Genomic DNA, 17,376 nt, shown 5'->3' on the forward strand with positions numbered 1-17,376 from the left:
AGTGAGACCCTATTTCAAAATAATAAAAAATAGGGCAGGGGGTGTAGCTCAGAGGTCGAATGCCCCTGGGTTCCATCCCCAGACTCCCCTGCCCCAAAAAACCCAACCTGGTGAGCCGGCCATGGTGGCCATACTTGTAATCCCCAGAATTCAGGAGGCTGAGACAGGATTGTGGTTTGCTGACAGCCTCAGCTGTTTAGTGAGGCCCTCTGCAACTCAGTGAGACCCTGTTTCAAAATAAAGAATAGAAAAGAGAAAAATAGGGCTGGAGGTATAGCTTCAGGTATAGCCCCTGAGTTCTATCCCAAGTACCACAAAAAGTAATAAATAAATAAAAAGACAAAAAATAGGGCTGTGGGTGTAGCGCAGAGGTAGACTACCCCTGGGTTCCATCCCCAGGGCCACAAAAAAAAAAAGAAAATAAGTGAGCCAGGTGTGGCGCACGCTTGTCATCCCCGCGCTTGGGAGGCCGAGACAGGAGGATCGCGCAGGTTCGAAGCCAGCCTCAGCTACTTAGTGAGGCTCTCAGCAACTTAGTGAGACCCTGTTTCCAAATAAAATATCAAATAGGTCTGGCAGTGTAGCCTGGAGGTAGAAAAGCCCCTGGGTTCCACCCCCAGTACCAAAAAAACAAACAACAACAACAACAAAAAAAACTAGGGCTGGGGGTGTAGCTTTGGGTAGAATGCTCTTGGCTTCCATCCTCAGTACCAAAAAAAAAAAATGCTGGTGTAGTTCAGGTCTCCCCTTTGTTATCTACATCAAGGCCCCAGGTCCTGGCCTTCCGTGATGGACTGGGTTTCTAGTATGAGAAGTGGGCCCCTCCCGGGGATCAGGCGGTCCACCGAGCCCCTGACGCTCAGGGGCTCGGCCAGGTCAGAAACAGGGCCCCGGGCCCGAGCGGCGAGCTGTGTTCAAACACCCTGGTGCTCAGGATTGCCTTAATAAACTCCACTTGAGCTGAATACAGGTTGTCTGTGCAAATCTGTATGACTAAGTCTCTTCCTGCTGCTGTCACAAAAATACTGTATAAAGCTGGCGCGGGGGCACGCTCGTCATCCCCGCATTCGGAGGCTGAGACCGGGGGATCGCGGTTTGCAGACAGCCTCAGCTACTTAGTGAGGCCCTCGGCAGCTCAGGGAGACCCTGTTTGAAAATAAAAGAATGAACCCGGGCGTGGCGGCGCACGCTTGTCATCCCCGGCTTGGGAGGCGGAGACAGGAGGATGGCACAAGTTCAAAGCCAGCCGCACTGGCTTAGGAGACCCTGTTTCAAAAATATATATATATCTGGGAGTTTAGCCTGGAGGTAGAAGGGCTTCTAGGAACCCCAGTACCATCAAAATAAATAAATTAAAATAATAAAAATAAACAATAAAGAATTAAAAAGTAGCACAGAGGGTGTATCTGGGAGGCCGAATGCCCCTGGGTTCCATCCCCATTACTGCAAAAAAAAAAAGTAAAATAGGGCTGAGTCTGGGGGTGTCACCTAGGTACAGACCACCTCGGGATTCCATCCCCTGTACCAGAGGCACACGGGCACGCGCACACACGCACACTCAGCGGGCTCCTCCCTCCGCCCTGCCCGGCACTCGGCCTCCTCCACGTGGCAGCGGAGGCGGCGGGCCTGCCCCGGGAGGCTGGGCACGGCGGGGGCGGGACGGGCCCTCCCGCCTGGCCGGAAGGGCGGGCGGCCTCCTGCCCGCCACCCTCGCCGCCATCGCCGCCGCCGGAGCCCGCGCCGCCTCGGGGTAGGTGGGAGCAAGCCCCCGCCCTGCCAGGACCCCTCCGACCCGGGGCGCCCACGACCCAGACCCCCACTCCTCCCTAAAGAGGCCCCTCCCCACGCCCCAGGCCCCTCCCCAAGCCCCAGGCCCCCCACTCCTCCCTAACCAGGCCCCTCCCCACGCCCCAGGCCCCCCACTCCTCCCTAACCAGGCCCCTCCCCACGCCCCAGACCCCCCCTCCTCCCTACGCCAGGCCCCTCCCCAAGCCCCAGGCCCCTCCCCACTCCCCTCCCCACACCCCAGGCCCCTCCTCACTCCCCTCCCCACGCCCCAGACCCTCCCACCCTCCGCACCCCCAGAGCCTCGCCCCTGGCCAGCCTGGGGACCCCTCCCCTCACCGGGCTCCCGCTGCAGCCCGGCGCCTCCTGCCCTGTGGTCACCCTGCGCTGCCCCGCGCCACCCGGGAGCCTTGTTCCCCGGGGCAGGGGGGGGGGCGCCCAGTGAGCCGGCGACTGGGGTGGCCCCTGGGCGTCAGGAGCCCTGGCCTGCTCCTCCCCCGGGAGCGGAGGCCGCAGGTGTTCACTTTTTTGCGGTGGGGAGGGAACCCAGGGGCGTTCTACCTCCGACCTACACCCCAGCCCTAGTTTTCATGCTTTATTTGGAAGCAGGGTCTCAGTGAGGGCCTCACGAAGTAGCTGAGGCTGGCCGCGAACCGCCATCCTCCCGTCTCAGCCTCCCGAAGGCTGGGATGATGAGCGCGCCCACCGCCCGACCTGCCCCTGTTCTAATCCCATTCTGTACCCGCGAGTCCTTACACATGGAGCAAGTGTTCCACCTACTGCGCCCCCCAGGACGCTGCACCCTGCTGCAGGGCCGGAGGCAGGCCGCTCCTGCGCCCCGCGCTCCCCGGCTAGGCCAGCACCGCCAACAGGAAACGAAAACAACCCAAGATCATTGCAGGAATTAAAAGTGCCCTGAAGGAGACTCACCAGAGCAGAGCGGAGGCGGCACCTGCTGCCCGCCTGATCTACACCCCCAGCCTTATTTTTTATTCTTTATTTTGAAACAGGGTCTCACTGAGTTGCAGAGGGCCTCGCTAAGTAGCTGAGGCTGGCCTCAAACCTGCGATCCTCCTGTTTCTGCCTCCCAGGTCCTGGATGCCAGGCGTGCGTGCGCCTCCAGGCCGGCCGTGCTGCAGCCCTGGGTGCTGACCACCTGCCCTCTGCTTTGCCCACAGACCGGCTCCCACTGCGCTCCGGGAGAGCCTGGCTCCGGGCGTTCTGGAACATGCACCCGCTCCCTGGGGCTCCTGCCGCCCCTGCAGGCCCATGGCCAGCCCCGGCCCGTCGCTGCCCGGCGCCTTCGACATCGTAGGCGCGGCTGGCCCCGACAGGCTCATCCGTCTGAAGCACAAGCTGAGGGTCCTGCGCGCCGGCTGCCAGGGCGCCGACCTCTTGCTTGCCATGGTGTTGCTGCAGTTAGGCCAGGACACCGAGGCCCGGGTCTCTCTGGACGCCTTGAAGGGGGACGCAGCGGCCCGGCTAGTGGCCCGGCAGTGGGCTGGTGTGGACACCGCCCCGGCCCCAGAGGAGCCCCAGGACGTGTCCTGGGCCGTGGCGCGTCTCTACCACCTGCTGGCCCAGGAGGGGCTGTGCCCGGCCTCCATGCGGGATGAGGCATACCGGGCAGCCCTCCGGAGCCTGGGCCCCGAAGACCCCGGGCTGGCAGAGCTGCGGGCGGAGGCCCAGGACCGGTGCGGGTGGGGCGTGGCCGGGGACCCAGGGGGCTTCCGGACCCTCTGCTCCCATCTGGGCCCCCTCCCACCGTCGTCCGCCTCGCCCCTGGGCGCCCGGAGCCTTCCTCGTCCCATTGACCCCCTGTCGGGCTGGAGCCGAGGGTGTTCTCTGCGCTCCACCGGCAGCCCGGCCTCTCTAGCCAGCGACTTAGAAATCAGCCAGTCGCCCACCGTGCTCCTGGGGAGCCCGCGCCGCAGCCCCCACGGGCCCAGCAAGCTCTGCGGCGAGAGCGGGGCCGGCACAGGGCCTGACCCTGTCTCCGCCGGCCGCCAGGTGCCAGAAGAAATGAGCTGGCCCCCCTCCGTGGAGACCGCCAGTGCCCTGGGGCGGCCGGAGAGCCCAGCCGCTGGGCCGCCGGGGGTGGCCTCAGATCTGGCCTCTGCCGGCCTCCCTGACTTCCCTGCGGCCCCAGAAGCCAGCAAGCCCCACTCAGTGGACTCCGAGCCTCGCCCGCCGCCCGCCGCTGAACACAGCCAAAGTTCCTGCCCCCTCCACGAGCAGACGCCACCTCGGGAGTCTGTAGAAAGCACCACAACCCAGAATACCAAGCCGGGCCCACCCAGCCTTCCAGAAACCTCCCTGCCGCCGCCGCCACCGCCACCCCAGGCTGGTAGCTCGGCTGCCTCCACCCCCACGACGCCCTCCGCCATCCCCTCCACCACCGCCCTCACGTCGGGGCAGAAGTTTTACAATTTCGTGGTCCTCCACGCCAGGGCGGACGAACACGTGGCCCTGCGTGTCCGGCAGAGGCTGGAGGCCCTCGGGGTGCCCGACGGAGCCACGTTCTGCGAGGATTTCCAGGTGCCCGGGCGCGGGGAGCTGCGCTGTCTGCAGGACGCCATCGACCACTCGGGGTTCACCATCCTCCTGCTGACTCCCAACTTCGACTGCCGCCTGAGCCTGCACCAGGTGGGCCAGGCGCTGCTGCGCAGCCTCACGCAGCATGGCCGGCAGGACTCCGTCATCCCCTACGTGCCGCTGGAGAGCTCGCCCGCCCAGCTCGGCGGCTCCGACCTGGCCGGCCTGCTCGCCGGCCTCGTGTGGCTGGACGAACACTCGCCCATCTTCGCCAGGAAGGTGGCCAACACCTTCAAGCCCCAGAAGCTGCGGGCGCTGAGGGCCCACTGGGCCCACGAGCAGGACGCCAGGGCCCTGCGGGAGCACAGCCAGCACCTGGAGGGCGAGAGGAGGCAGGCCGCGGCCGTGAGCGCCGCCTGCGCCGCCTACCTCCAGAGCCACTGGGCCTGGCGGGCGCAGATGGAGGCGCTGCAGGCCGCTTTTGGGAGCCGCATGTCCTTTGGAACTCAGGTCCCGTACCCGTCTCCGGGGCCTCTGGAGGGCCTGCCGACCATGCCCACCCGGCCCGGCGGCCCTCCGCCCCCAATGGCCGGCCCCCCTGCCTCGCCCATGCCCCCCCAGCCGCTCATCATCCACCATGCTCAGATGGTGCAGCTGGGACTCAACAATCACATGTGGAACCAGAAAGGGGCTCAGACACCAGAGGACAAGACGCAGGGAGCGGAATGAGCCCGGGGCCCGGCGGAAAGGCCGCCGTGGTCAGTGGACGGGACCCCTGCGACTTTGAGAACGGGACCCAGGGACGTTCCTGTCTCAGGAAGGATGGTAGGGTGGGCATTACTGCCTCCCGGCTTTCAAGGTGTGTTGGGTGCGGTGTGGACAAATTCAGTTTCTCTGGTGGTGGTTATTAGTAGGCTCCTTTAATTGCAATAAATATCTTTTGGTGAGCTGGGTGTGGTGGCACACGCCTGTGATCGGGGCACCCGGGCCGGTCAGTGAGAGCCTGTTTCAAAATAAAGAATAAAAAAAAAAAGGGCTGGTGTAGCTCAGAGGTAGAATGCCCCTAGGTTCCATCCCCAGTACCGCAAAAAAAAAGAAAAGAAAAACAATCGGGCTGGGGGTGGTGTAGTTTGGAGGTAGAATGGCCCTGGGTTCAATTTGAGCCCAGTGCCAAAAATAAAATGAAATAAATACATATTTATTTATTGAACTCTTCTTCCGAGTCATTGAACTCTTGACAGGCCTACCATTGGCTCTGACTGAACACGAGTCTAATTCCAGGTGAAAAGGGAACTGGAAGCCAGGAGCCGGAAGTGCATGTCCTTCTCTTGCCCCATTGGTCAGATTGAAGTCACATGGTTCCCGTTCCTGCTTCAAGGGACGCTGGGAAATGTAGTCTTTGGGGCAGCCATGCACCTTTCAGAAAGTAAATTTGTGTGTGTGTGTGTGTGTGTGTGTGTGTGTGGTATTGGGGATTGAGCCCGGGGGCATTTAACCTCTAAGCTACACCTCCAGCGCTATTTTTTTATTCTTTATTTTGAAACAAGTTCTCACTGAGTTTCAAAGGGCCTCACTAAGTAGCTGAGGCTGTCTGCGAACCATGATTCTCCTGTCTCAGCCTCTGGAATGCTGGGATGACAAGGGTGCGCCGCCACGCCCGGCGGCATCATCATCATCATCATCATCATCATCATCATCATCATTATTATTATTATTTTGTGCTGAGGATGGAACCCAGAGGCATTCTATCTCCGAGCTGTTAGGTCCTTGCGGGAAGTAAAGGCAGGAGGGAGACCAGGAAGCGGTAAGTTTTAATGTGGTCCTCCCGGGGATGGGGGCTGGACCGCCCTGGAGTTCTGCGGGCCCCTCTGAGGCCAGAGGGAAATTGTCTCTCTTTTTAAGTATACGTCTTGGGGGTGGGACTACGCGTGTGGGAGCTAGATATCGCCTGCCTAGCAGAGTCTCCTCCTCCTTCTCCAGGGTTCCGCCTCCTGCAGGGAAGAGGGAGGGACCCGACCTGTCGGGAGCTACACCCCCAGCCCTAATTTTTATTTGTTTTTTTGGAAACAGGGTTTCATCAAGTTGCTGAGGGCCTCAAAAGTAGCTGAGGCTGGCCACGAACCGTGATCCTCCGATCTCAGCCTCCCAGGTGCTGGGATAATAAGCATGCGTCACTATGCCCGACTTCCCAGCCCGATTTCTTACTTTCATTTTGAAACAGGGTCTCCCTCTGTTGCTGAGTCTTTCTACTTGCTGAGGCTGTCCTCAAACCTGAGATCCTGCTCTCTCAGCCTCCCAAGTACTGGAACTGCAGGTGTGCTCCACTGCACCTGGATACCCACGTCTTTTCTGTCCACCTTCTCTACTGGTTATTAGAAGCAAGGCTTTCAAACCGGGCGTGGTCGGCCACGCTTGTAATTTCAGCACTTGGGAGGCTGAGACAGGAGGATTGCAGGCCCCAGACCAGTCTCAGCAATTTAGCAAGACTTTGTTGCAAAAAAAAGAAAAAAAAAAAGAAAAAGAGAAAGAGGTCTGGAGCCAGGCATGGTGACACACACCCATAATCCCTGTACTTAGAAGGCTGATGCAGGAGGATCCCAGGTCCAGAGCCAGCCCCAGCAACTTAGGGAGGCTCTCAGCAACCTAGTGAGACCCTGTTTCCAAATAAGAAATAAATTTGAGCTGGGGGTGTAGCTTAGAGGTAGAATATCTCTGGGTTCAATCCTTAGAACCCCCCAAAAATAGGGCTCAGGGGCAGAATACCCCTGGGTTCAATTCCCAGTGACACACGTACACACACGCGCGTGCACACACACACAGCTTTTTTTCTAGCTGTGACAACCTCCCTATTTGTGAAGGTCTCCGTCATCTCTCTCTCCCGAAGAAGAAAGGAAAACGAAGCCAGCCCAGCTGCTGCTCACAGATGTGCAAGGCCTGGGACGGCGGCACCGCATAGACCTCCGCCGTGCCTAGACCTCTGCCATGCATAGAGCTCCGCCGTGCCGGGATCGCTCCTGGCCCTGCTGGCTTCCAGAAGGCGCTCCTCCAGGAGGCGGCGGCACGGCAGCAAGAGGCGATGAGGCCAGCCAGCGAACACATTTTGGAGAAGAAGAGGAACATTTTGAAGTGTTTGCTGAAGCCCTGTTTCTTTGGGGTCAGCTTTTTTTTTTTTTTTTTTTTTGCGGTACTGTGGATGTAACCTAGGGATACGCTCTCCAAGCTACACCCCCAGCCCCATTTTTTATTGTGTGTGTGTGTGTGTGTGTGTGTGTTACTAGGGGTGGAACCCAGGGGCTTTCTACCTCCAGGCTACAATCCCAGCCCTATTTTATATTTTATTTGGAAACAGGGTCTCACTAAGTAGCTGAGGCTGGCTCTGAACCTGGGATCCTCCTGTCTCAGCCTCCCAAGTGCGGGATTACAATTGTGCGCCACCACCCCCAGCTCTATTTTTTATTCTTTATTTTGAAACAGGGTCTTACTGAGTTGCAGAGGGCCTAAGTAGCTGAGGCTGGCCGCGCACCGTGATCCTCCTGCCTCAGCCTCCGGAGTGGTGGGAAGACGGGTGCGCCACCAGGCCCGCCTGAGAGACGGTTTTATGCCGTGGTGTCAAGGTCCACAGGAGTGCTGGTGCCTGACACCCCAAGTCCTGGTCCATAGGTCGTCAGCGCATGTGCTGGCCGGGCCTAGAGTAACCATTTTTCAGCCCAACATTTCTTCTGAGAATAAGATTGAAATGAACATTTGTTGAGGTTTCACACTAATTATTTGCATTATTTTATGGTAGTGGGGCTGAACCCAGGGGAACTGGACTCCTGAGATGCACCCCAGCCCTTTTTCTTATTTTATTTTCATTATTTATTTATTTATTTATTATGGTACCGGGGATGAAACCCAGGGGCATTCGACCTCCCAGCGACACCCCCAGCTTTATTTTTTATTCTCTGTTTGGAAACAGGGCCTCACTCAGTAGCTGAGGCTGGCCGTGAACTGCCATCCTCCTGTCTCAGCCTCCCGAGTGCTGGGACGACCAGCGCGCCCACCACCACCTACTGAGCACCAGGCAGCCCTGGTCAGCGATGCCTGGGGCCGCGCAGGGCCGGAGCCGGGGACACAGCGGCCCCTAGCGGAGGACAGGGGTGCGGCAGCCCGCCCCGCCAGCGCCCCCTGCCGGCCGCGCCCAGGACCCGGCCCTGCGCCTGGGACGGAACCCAGGACCTTCAGCCTCCCAGCCCGGCCTCCCTCTCTGTCTCTTTTTCGTTTGTCTGTCTGCCTTTCCTTTCTTCTTTCTTTCCTTCCTTCCTTTCTTTCTTTGGCAGCACTGGGGATGGAACCCAGGATCTCTACCTCCGAGCTGCACCCCAGCCCGATTCTTTATTTTGAAGCAGGGCCTCGCTGAGTTGCAATGAGCCTCACCAAGTAGCTGAGGCTGGCCGCGAACCGCGACCCTCCGCCGCAGCCTCCCTAACGCTGGGGCTAAAGCGCGCCCACTCTGCCCGCTGGCGATCCAGTTGCTGGGGCCCTGGTGTGAGTCCGCGGGGACGGGCAGATCCCGCTGGGCAGCCGCCCGGGTCACCGCGACACCGGGGCCGCAGTGGGGTGGCCAGGCCCCACCCGGGCTGCGGCTGGCTCGGGGAACTGATCCAGCCTCCCCAGGCTCTGCGCGGTGCTGGGGGCGGGCGGGCTTCCCGGCCCTCCGTGGATCTGGAGAGGCGCTGCCTCCTCTGGGACCCTCTGCGGCAGTCACCCTGCTCATCAACCGCGGTCATGTGTTCATGGTCCTCGCCCTCTGGGATCGGACTGGCACCCTTCCCCAGCCACGGGGGCTCCTGGCAGCAGCCCCAGCACACCAGGCTCTGACCTGCCCCAGGGCTTTTGCTTGGCCATGACTGCTGCTTGGAATGCTCTCCCTCCAGACACCCACATGGCTCCCTCCTTTCCTTACTGAAGACTTTTCTTTCCCCGTACTGGGGAACGAACCCAGGAGCATTCTACCTCCAACCTACTTCCTCAGCCCTATTTTTTATTCTGTACTTTGAAACAGGGCATACTAAGTTGCAGAGGGCCTCACTGAGGCTGGCTGCTAACCTGCGATCCTCCTGTCTCAGCCTCTCAAGTCTTGGGATTACAAGCTTGTGCCACCACGCCTAGTGAGGCCCTGCTTCAAAATAAAGAATAAAAAAACCAGGCCAGGCATAGTGGCGCACACTTGTAATCCCAGTACTTGGGAGTCTGAGACAGGAGGACCGGCAGGTTCAAGGCAGACCCCGTTTCCAAATAAAAATATAAATAGGTCTGGGAGCATACCCTGGAGCTACAAAGCCCCGGGGTTCCATCCCAGTACCGCGCGCGCGCTCACGCACATACACACACGCACACGCACAATCAGGCTGGGGGTGTAGCTGGGAGTTAGAATGCCCCTGGATTCCATTCCCAGTGCCACAAAAATAAGTAAACAAATAAAGAAAGAATAAGTAGGAGCCGGGCGTGGTGGTGCACCCCAGCCCAGGGCTGGAGCCGAGAGAGCAGATGCCCGCCCGAGGGCCCAGAGGGATCCCTCCTCGAGTCCCCCCGCCCGGCTCGCAGATGCCATCCGAGTGCCCCTGGGCGGGGATCCTTTATTTTTAACTTGTCCTGTGGTATGGGCTTATTAATAGCTCTGAGACGTGGCTCCAGTCTCCAAGGGAAGTTAAAAAAGTCTTTTTCACCGTCATGGTGGCGCACGCTTGTCATCCCAGCACTCGGGAGGCTGAGACAGGAGGATCGTGGGTTTGCAGCCAGCCTCAGATACTGAGTGAGGCCCTCTGCGACTTAGACCGTTTCAAAATAAAGAATAAAAAAATAGAGCCAGGCGTGGTGGCACACGCTTGTCATCCCAGCATTCGGGAGGCTGAGACAGGAGGATCGCGGTTCACAGCCAGCCTCAGCTACTGAGTGAGGCCCTCTAACTCAGTGAGACCCTGTTTCAAATGAAAGAATAAAGAAATAGGGCTGGGGGTGGAGCTCAGAGGTAGACTGCCCCTGGTACCATCCCCAGCACTGCAAAAAAAATTAATAACAATAATAAATAAAATAAATGGCTCCTTTCTGGGTGCAGACACCCAGGGGCGGGGGAGAGGCTGTCGCTAAGTGGACCAGCTGGGCAGCCCCGGCCCAGGGCCTCTCCACAGTCCAGCGCAGCCTCCTGTGCCGCAGAAGTAGGGAGCCTGCACCCTGCTCTGGGCCTCCATCTGCTGGGCCCCTTCCCCAGCTGTCAAGGACTTGGGCCTCAGCAGGCTGGCTGCCTGGATCACTCGGCTTCTTTTCTTGGTCCTAGGAAATGGAACCCAGGGCCATTCTACCTCCAAGCTACACCCCTGCCCTATTTTCATTCTTTATTTTCAAACCGGGCCTCACTAAGTAGCGGAGGCTGGCCGCAAACCGCGATCCTCCCGTCTCAGCCTCCCGAATGCTGGGATTACAGGCGCGTGCCACCACGCCCGGCTCCCTCAGCCCTATTTTATTTTTAATTTTTTGCGCCACTGGGGATGGAACCCACAGGCCTTCTACCTCTGGGCTGCAACCCTAGACTTATCTTAGACACAGGGCCTCACCAAGTTGCTGAGGCTGGCTGTGAGCCTGCGCCCTCGTGCCTCAGCCTCCCAAGTACGGGGGACGGGCGTGTCCAGCGTGGGCCTGTGTTTTCCACCGATGCACAGCGGGTAATGGAGCGCGCTCCTGTCTCAATCTCCCCCGACACAGGTGGCCAGGGCAGGAGGCTCCGTGGATCAGCACGGCCCTTCTCGGCCATCGCAGGGCTCAGGGGTGGGCGCGTGGCCCAGCCTGTCCCATCGCAGTGCCCAGGACGCACCTTGGAGGGACGGCCTCTGGCGCTCCACCTGCGAGGAGGCGTCCTTGACACGTGCGCCACACCTGCTAGAAGCCCATCGAGGACACTTACGGTTTGGATCTGCTGGGACGCGCCTGGCCCGAAGCCTGCAGTGTGGGGTGGCCTTCGCCACCAGGGGCTGGGCTGACGCAGTCTGCACCATTAGACGGCACGGAGCCCCCACCACTGCTCCTCCCAGTTAGGCCAGGGCAGACCCACAGAGAAGACTCAGGGTGCCAGGCCAAGACAGCCCAGCTGCCCCAGGCCGACAGCCTCTGCCAAAGTGGCCGGGGACACTGTCATGCTGCCGAGATGGACGGCACTGGGCTCCAATCAGCTCTCTCAATGTGCTTTGCATAAAGAAGCCGAATGCCCCACCCCCTTCCAGTCAAACTGAAAACAGTAATGGTTCTCATGGAGCTGTGCTGCGCACCCGTACACACCCACAGCACTGCCCGGCGTGCAGTGAGAGCCTAGTAAGCGCTAGTACCCAGTATGCGTAAGGGTCCCACGAATGCACGTTAGTTTCGTGTCCTAGGAGGTGGCTTGGGAGCAGTCTGGCCTCGATTCCCATCTCTGAGCAGCACGTGGGTCACCCGGCCACACTGTGGGGCGCCAGGCAGGAAGGGCTCTGCCTGGCGGACCCCAGTGACCTCTGTGTGTCAGGGTGCGGCGTGTGGCATGAGGCGCTGCTGGCCCGCTCCGGGGCGCGGCCCAGCGGGGTGGGCTGGAGGTGAGGGTGCGGGTTTGGGGTGAGAGGGCGGGCGGGAGAGGCAGCGGCTCTAGGAGCTGGCGGCAGATGCTGAGTGCCAGCGCAGTCCCAGCCTGCTCTGCCGCCCCTGGGTGCCGGTCAGCCCCCCAGAAGCAGGGCTGGCGCTGGCCACGCACTGGGCCACGTGTGCGTGCCACCCACCGCGGCGGCGCCCTCGCCCCACACCAAGGACGCCGGGAGACTCTCACACCTGCTGTTTAATGACATCAGCCTCGGCGCTGAGGCACCGTGTACCCGGCTCGCTTCCTGGCTCGGCTCCGCTGGACGGGCAGCTGCGTTTCTGGCCCAGGTTCTGTTGCCAGCTTCTCTTGCTAATAAATAATTTCCTACCTAACACTGCAAATCCAAACCCGGCCTCCTTCACGGGCAGGGCTGCTCTGCCAGGCTGGGCGGAGGAGAGCCGGAGGCTTCCTGAGGCTCGGCCTGAGCCGAGCTTCACCCTGAGCACAGGGGGCCACAAACACAAGTCGCAGCCCACAAGATGGCGGCTTATTCTGCGGGGCAGGGGCCGCAACCCAGGTGCTGCGCGTGCCAGCCGGGCTCTGGGAGCGCCCGCGGGGTTGAGTCCTGTCTTGTGCCCAGGGAGGGGCGTCGGCGCTGTGCTTGGGCCTCTCTGGGGGAGGGAGCCCTGGCCCAGGTCCCTGCCTGTGGCTTTGACCATCCCGGTGACCACACCTGAAGTGCTCGTGCCTGGCGCCTACTGCTGGCCGTCTGGCGGCGCTGCACCTGATCCCCGGTGGGCAATGTCCTCTACTGACCACCGAAGCCAGGGGCCCTGGAAAGGCCACGCTGCAAGGGCTTGCAAAAAATGTCAAGGCCCCGTGTGCCCAAGGCCCACACCGTGGCCTTCAGCCGCAGCCCGCCCACTAGCTCTCGGCCTTGGGCACTGTGAAATCCTCACCGCTCGTGACAAGTGACATTCTTGGGAAAAAAAAAAGAAAAAGCAGCAAACTCCCAGAACTCGTGCACAACACTCCTTCCTACGACAAAGCAGGGCCGGCTCAGCGAGTGGCAAGCTGCCCAGCGCCCAGGGAGGGCGGCCCTGCGCCGGGCCTCGGCCTGCTCTCTGGCAGCACACAGAGCGGCATCGCCTCTCCCGCCCCTGGCCGGAAGCCAGAGGCCTCCAAGCCCTGGGCAGGGGAGGCCGGGCGGGCGGGCGGCCCTGGGGAGCGCGTTCCAGCAGCGACCCGCTGAGCGGGCACCCGCGGGGGCTCAGTGCAGCTGGATGAAGGCCTCCAGGTCCTCGGGGATGAAGCCCTTGTAGGGGATCTTGTTCTTGCCCAGGGCGCGGGCGGCCAGGCACTGCAGGCTCACGTGGTTGAAGGGCTGCACGGAGCTCTTGGCCAGCAGCTCCTCGTCCAGCAGCTCGTAGGCCGTCTTCTTGAAGGCGTTGGTGGCGTCCATGTGGGCCCCCGCGTCGATGAGGGCGCCCATGATGGCCGGGCAGCCGTTCTGCGCGGCGATGTGCAGCGGGGTGTTGTTGTCGAAGTCCCTGCTGTCGGGGTCGGCCCCGCAGTCCAGCAGCACCTTGACCACGTGGAGGGACGGGAAGGTGCCCACGCGGTAGCGGCCCACGTTGGTGGTCTCCCGGTCCGCCGCCATGTGCAGCGGCGTGAAGCCGTTCCGGCCGCGGGGCGCGCACTTGAGCAGCCGGTACACCGTCTGGTGCTTGAGGTGCTGCTGGGCCGGGCTGCACTCCACCTTCCCCAGGAGGTAGAGCAGGTGCAAGATGACAGTCAGCGCCTTGGTGAACTGCGCCGCGTCCCCGGGCTCCTTGGGCAGCCGCAGCGCCCGCTCCACCTCCCGGACCCCCTTGCCGAGCACCCCCATGAGGTCTGTGAAGCCGATCTGCGCGCCGGGCCCGCCCTTGGCCGCGCGGTCCTGGAGCACGTAGGAGAAGAGCTCGGCGAAGGAGAGGAAGCTGCTGGCGGTCATGGGGCTCAGGGGCTCCAGGTTACTCTGCTGCATGTCCAGGGCGTACTTCCAGAGGCGGATGCAGCGCTCGAAGTCGCCCGAGTCGGCGTACACCGCGCCCCGGTAGCGGATGTAGTAGGAAGTGTCCGGGTGCGAGGGGCCCAGGATGCGCTCGCGGATCAGCAGCGCCTGCATGCGCATCTCATCCGGGTCCGTGACCAGCGCTTCCAGTTCCTGCACGGTGGTGACCTCCCGGGAGCAGTCATAGGCCAGGACCGGCTGCTGCGGCTCGGGCTTGGGCAAGTACGCCCCCCCCTGGTGCCGCAGCTCCATGGCCCGCCGCCAGTGTTTCAGGGCGCCCAGCAGGTCGCGCTTCTTGTCCACGTAGGTGGCTCCCAGCAACTCCAAGGCTTCCACGGCCTCTTCCCGGCTGGTGGGGCAGCAGCCTTCGTGGGCCTCGCCGCCCGGAGGCTCCGCGGCCTGCTCCTGGCCCGGCGGCTCCTGGATGAGGTACTCCACGATGTTGGTGTGGCCGGTCACGCTGGCCGCCAGCAGCGGGGTCATGCCGTAGCCGTCGCGCTCCATGCGCGCGTGGCGGCCCAGCAGCAGCTGCAGGATCTCCAGGCTGCCGGACTCGGCGCAGTCGTGCAGGGCCGTGTTGCCCTTGGCGCTGCGCCGGTTCACCTGGGCGCCCTGCTCCAGCAGGTAGCGCGCGATCTCGCGGTGGCCCTTGTAGCAGGAGATCATGAGGCAGGTGTGGCCGTGCCGGTTGGCCACCTCCAGGTCGGCCTGGTGCTCGCCCACCAGGTAGCGCACCACGTCCAGGTGGCCGTCGAAGCAGGCGGCGCGCAGCGGCGTGGAGTTGGTGCGCGTGGTGCGGTTCACCGCGGCGCCGCGCCGCAGCAGGCTGCGCACCACGTCCAGGTGGCCGGCGGCCGAGGCGGCCCACAGCGGCGGCGCGCCCTCGATCGTCTCGCCGTCGAAGTGCACCGAGCCGCCGGCCTCCACGCTCGCGCCGCACCGGTCCACCAGGTACTCCACCACGTCCAGGTGGCCGTAGCGGGCGGCGATGAGCAGCGGCGTGCCCCCGCCCGCCACCTCGCCCATCAGCTCGTCCAGCTCCTCTCGGCTCCGGCCGCTGAGCAGCTTCTGCAGCAGCTGCAGCTTGCCGTCGTGGGCGGCATTGTACACGGCGGTGTGGAGGTCCATGGTCCCGGCCTCCGTCAGGCCATGGGCCGGCCGCGGGCGGACGGGGAGACGGCGGCTAAGGCCCGGACTGGCCGGCGACAACCTTCACCGTCTCCCCGGCTGCCATCTTAGGGGCTCAGCGGGCGGAACAAAATGGCTGCCGCGACCTGCGCGTCACGATGGGGCATGCCGGGAAATGGAGTGCCCTGTGCCCGCCCGCTCCATAAGGCAGGGAAGGAGCGGCGAGGACGCAAAACTACACGTCCCAGAAGGCCACGGGACGGCGGCTGCAAACCCTTCGCACGGTGCATGGTGGGAACTGCCGTTCCGATCCCAGCCGACAGCGGCGGAAGCTAGCCATCTAAGGACTACATTTCCCGCCATGCCCTGCTGTATGACCTCGCCCGTGGGCGCAGGGGAGGTTGGTGACGTACTTCCGCTTGCTGTCACTGGGCCGGAGCCGACAGGAAGCCTAGGGGGACGAGCCCGGCCCCCAGCTCGGAGCCAATGAGAAGCGAGACCGAAGAGGAACCCGACCCGGCGGGTCTGCTTTGAGTTTAATGTTGTCGAGCCGCCCATCGGCAGGGGGCGCGCGGGAGATTCGGAAAAGCCCGAGGTGCGCGCATCCAGGGGGGAGGAAAGAGGCTTCCTTTTGAATCAGCCTGCCTGGGATGGAGCCTAGGGACATTTTACCTCCCTACGCCACAGCCTTTTATTATTATTATTATTATTATTATTATTATTATTATTATTTTGCGGTATGGGGATAGAACCAGGGGCATTCCATCTCCGAGCTACACCCCAGCCTCACTTTTTATTCCTTATTTGAAACAGGGTCTCATAGAGTTGCAGAGGCCTCACTAAGTAGCTGAAGCTGGCCGCGAACCCGGATCCTCCTGTCCCGGCCATGTGGCGCCAGGCCGAACTTTCTGAACTCATTCTAAATTAGTTACCTCCCGAAGGTTCATATCCAGGTTCTATCTCCAAATACAATCAGGTCTTTGACATAAATTTGGGAGGAGACATAAATCGCTCTATAAAAATCATCAACATCAAGCCGGGCATGGTGGCGCATGCCAGTCATCCCAGAATTTAGGAGGCTGAGACAGGAGAATAGCAGGTGCAGAGCCAACGTCAGCTGCTTAGCGAAGCCCTCAGCAACTGAGACCCTTTGCAACTCAGTGAGACCCTGTTTCAAAATAAAGAATAAAAAATAGAAGCCGGCGTGGTGGCGCACGCTTGTCATCCCCACGATCGGGAGGCTGAGACAGGAGGATCGCGCAGGTTCGAAACCAGCCGCGCTGGCTTAAGAGACCCTGTTTCCAAATAAAAATATAAAAATAGGTCTGGGAGTGTAGCCAGGAACCCCAGTACCACCAAAAAAAAAAAAAAAAAAAAAAAAAGAGTTGGACCAGGCGTGATGGCATACACTTGTAATTCCAGCATTTGGAAGGCTGAGACAGGAGGGTCATGGTTCAAAGACAGCCTCAGCTACTACTTAGGCCCTTTGCAAGTCAGTGAGACCCTGTTTCAAAAATAAAGAATAAAAAGTAGGTCTAGGCGATGTAGCATGGAGTTAGAATATCCCTGGGTACCATTCCCAATACTGCAAACAAAAACAAGCAAACAAAAAATAGAGCTGAGCGTGGGGGCACACGCTTGCAATATCAGAATTCGGGAGGCTGAGACAGGAGGATCACAGTTCGAGGCCAGCCTCAGCTATTTAGTGAGGCCCTTTTCAACTCAGTGAGACCCTGTTTCAAAATAAAGAATAAAAAAATAAAGCTGGGGGTGTAGCTTGGAGATGGAATGCCCCTGGGTTCCATCCCCAGTACCACAAAACACACACACCAGGATCTCCCTAGGCTGATGAGTCTGGTAACTTGCTGAGGCTGGCCAAGAACCTGCGATCCTCCTGTCTCAGCCTCTCTAGTACTGAGATTACAAGCGTGTGCCACCAACCTGGCTTGTTTTTTTTTGTTTTTTTTGTTTTTGTTTTTTTTTTTTTTAGAAGTACTTTTTTTTTTGTAGTGCCTGGGATTGAACCTGGGGCCTTGCGTGAGCTGGGCAAGCGCTCTGCCACTGAGCTACATCCCCGTGTGTGTGTGTGTGTGTGTGTGTGTGTGTGTGTGTGTGTGTGTTACTGGGGATGGAACACAGGGGCTTTCTACCTCCAGGCTACACTTTCAGACCTATTTTATAGTTTTATTTAGAAACAGGGTCTCACTAAGTAGCTGAGGCTGGTTTTGTCCTGCGAGATCCTCCTGTCAGCCTCCCCGGGACTGGGTTGTCAAGCGTGCGCCAGCAGCCTGGC

At 60.7% G+C, this 17,376-nt stretch overlaps 2 protein-coding genes across 2 annotated transcripts; one reads left to right on the top strand and one right to left on the bottom strand.

Moving 5' to 3' along the window:
* Window positions 1-3,054: 3,054 nt before the first annotated feature.
* Window positions 3,055-5,049, top strand: TICAM1 (TIR domain containing adaptor molecule 1; the record flags this gene model as incomplete). The annotated part of the gene is made up of 1 exon (XM_080713038.1): window positions 3,055-5,049. One exon carries the CDS (start codon window positions 3,055-3,057, stop codon window positions 5,047-5,049), a length of 1,995 nt encoding a protein of 664 aa, XP_080569164.1.
* Window positions 5,050-13,172: 8,123 nt separating this feature from the next.
* Window positions 13,173-15,083, bottom strand: FEM1A (fem-1 homolog A; the record flags this gene model as incomplete). The annotated part of the gene is made up of 1 exon (XM_080713166.1): window positions 13,173-15,083. The coding sequence occupies one exon, from the start codon at window positions 15,081-15,083 to the stop codon at window positions 13,173-13,175; it is 1,911 nt and encodes a 636-aa protein (XP_080569292.1).
* Window positions 15,084-17,376: the final 2,293 nt, after the last annotated feature.

The sequence above is a fragment of the Muscardinus avellanarius genome (assembly GCF_963383645.1).
Source record: "Muscardinus avellanarius genome assembly, chromosome: 16".
In the NCBI taxonomy this organism is placed as follows: Eukaryota; Metazoa; Chordata; class Mammalia; order Rodentia; family Gliridae; genus Muscardinus; species Muscardinus avellanarius.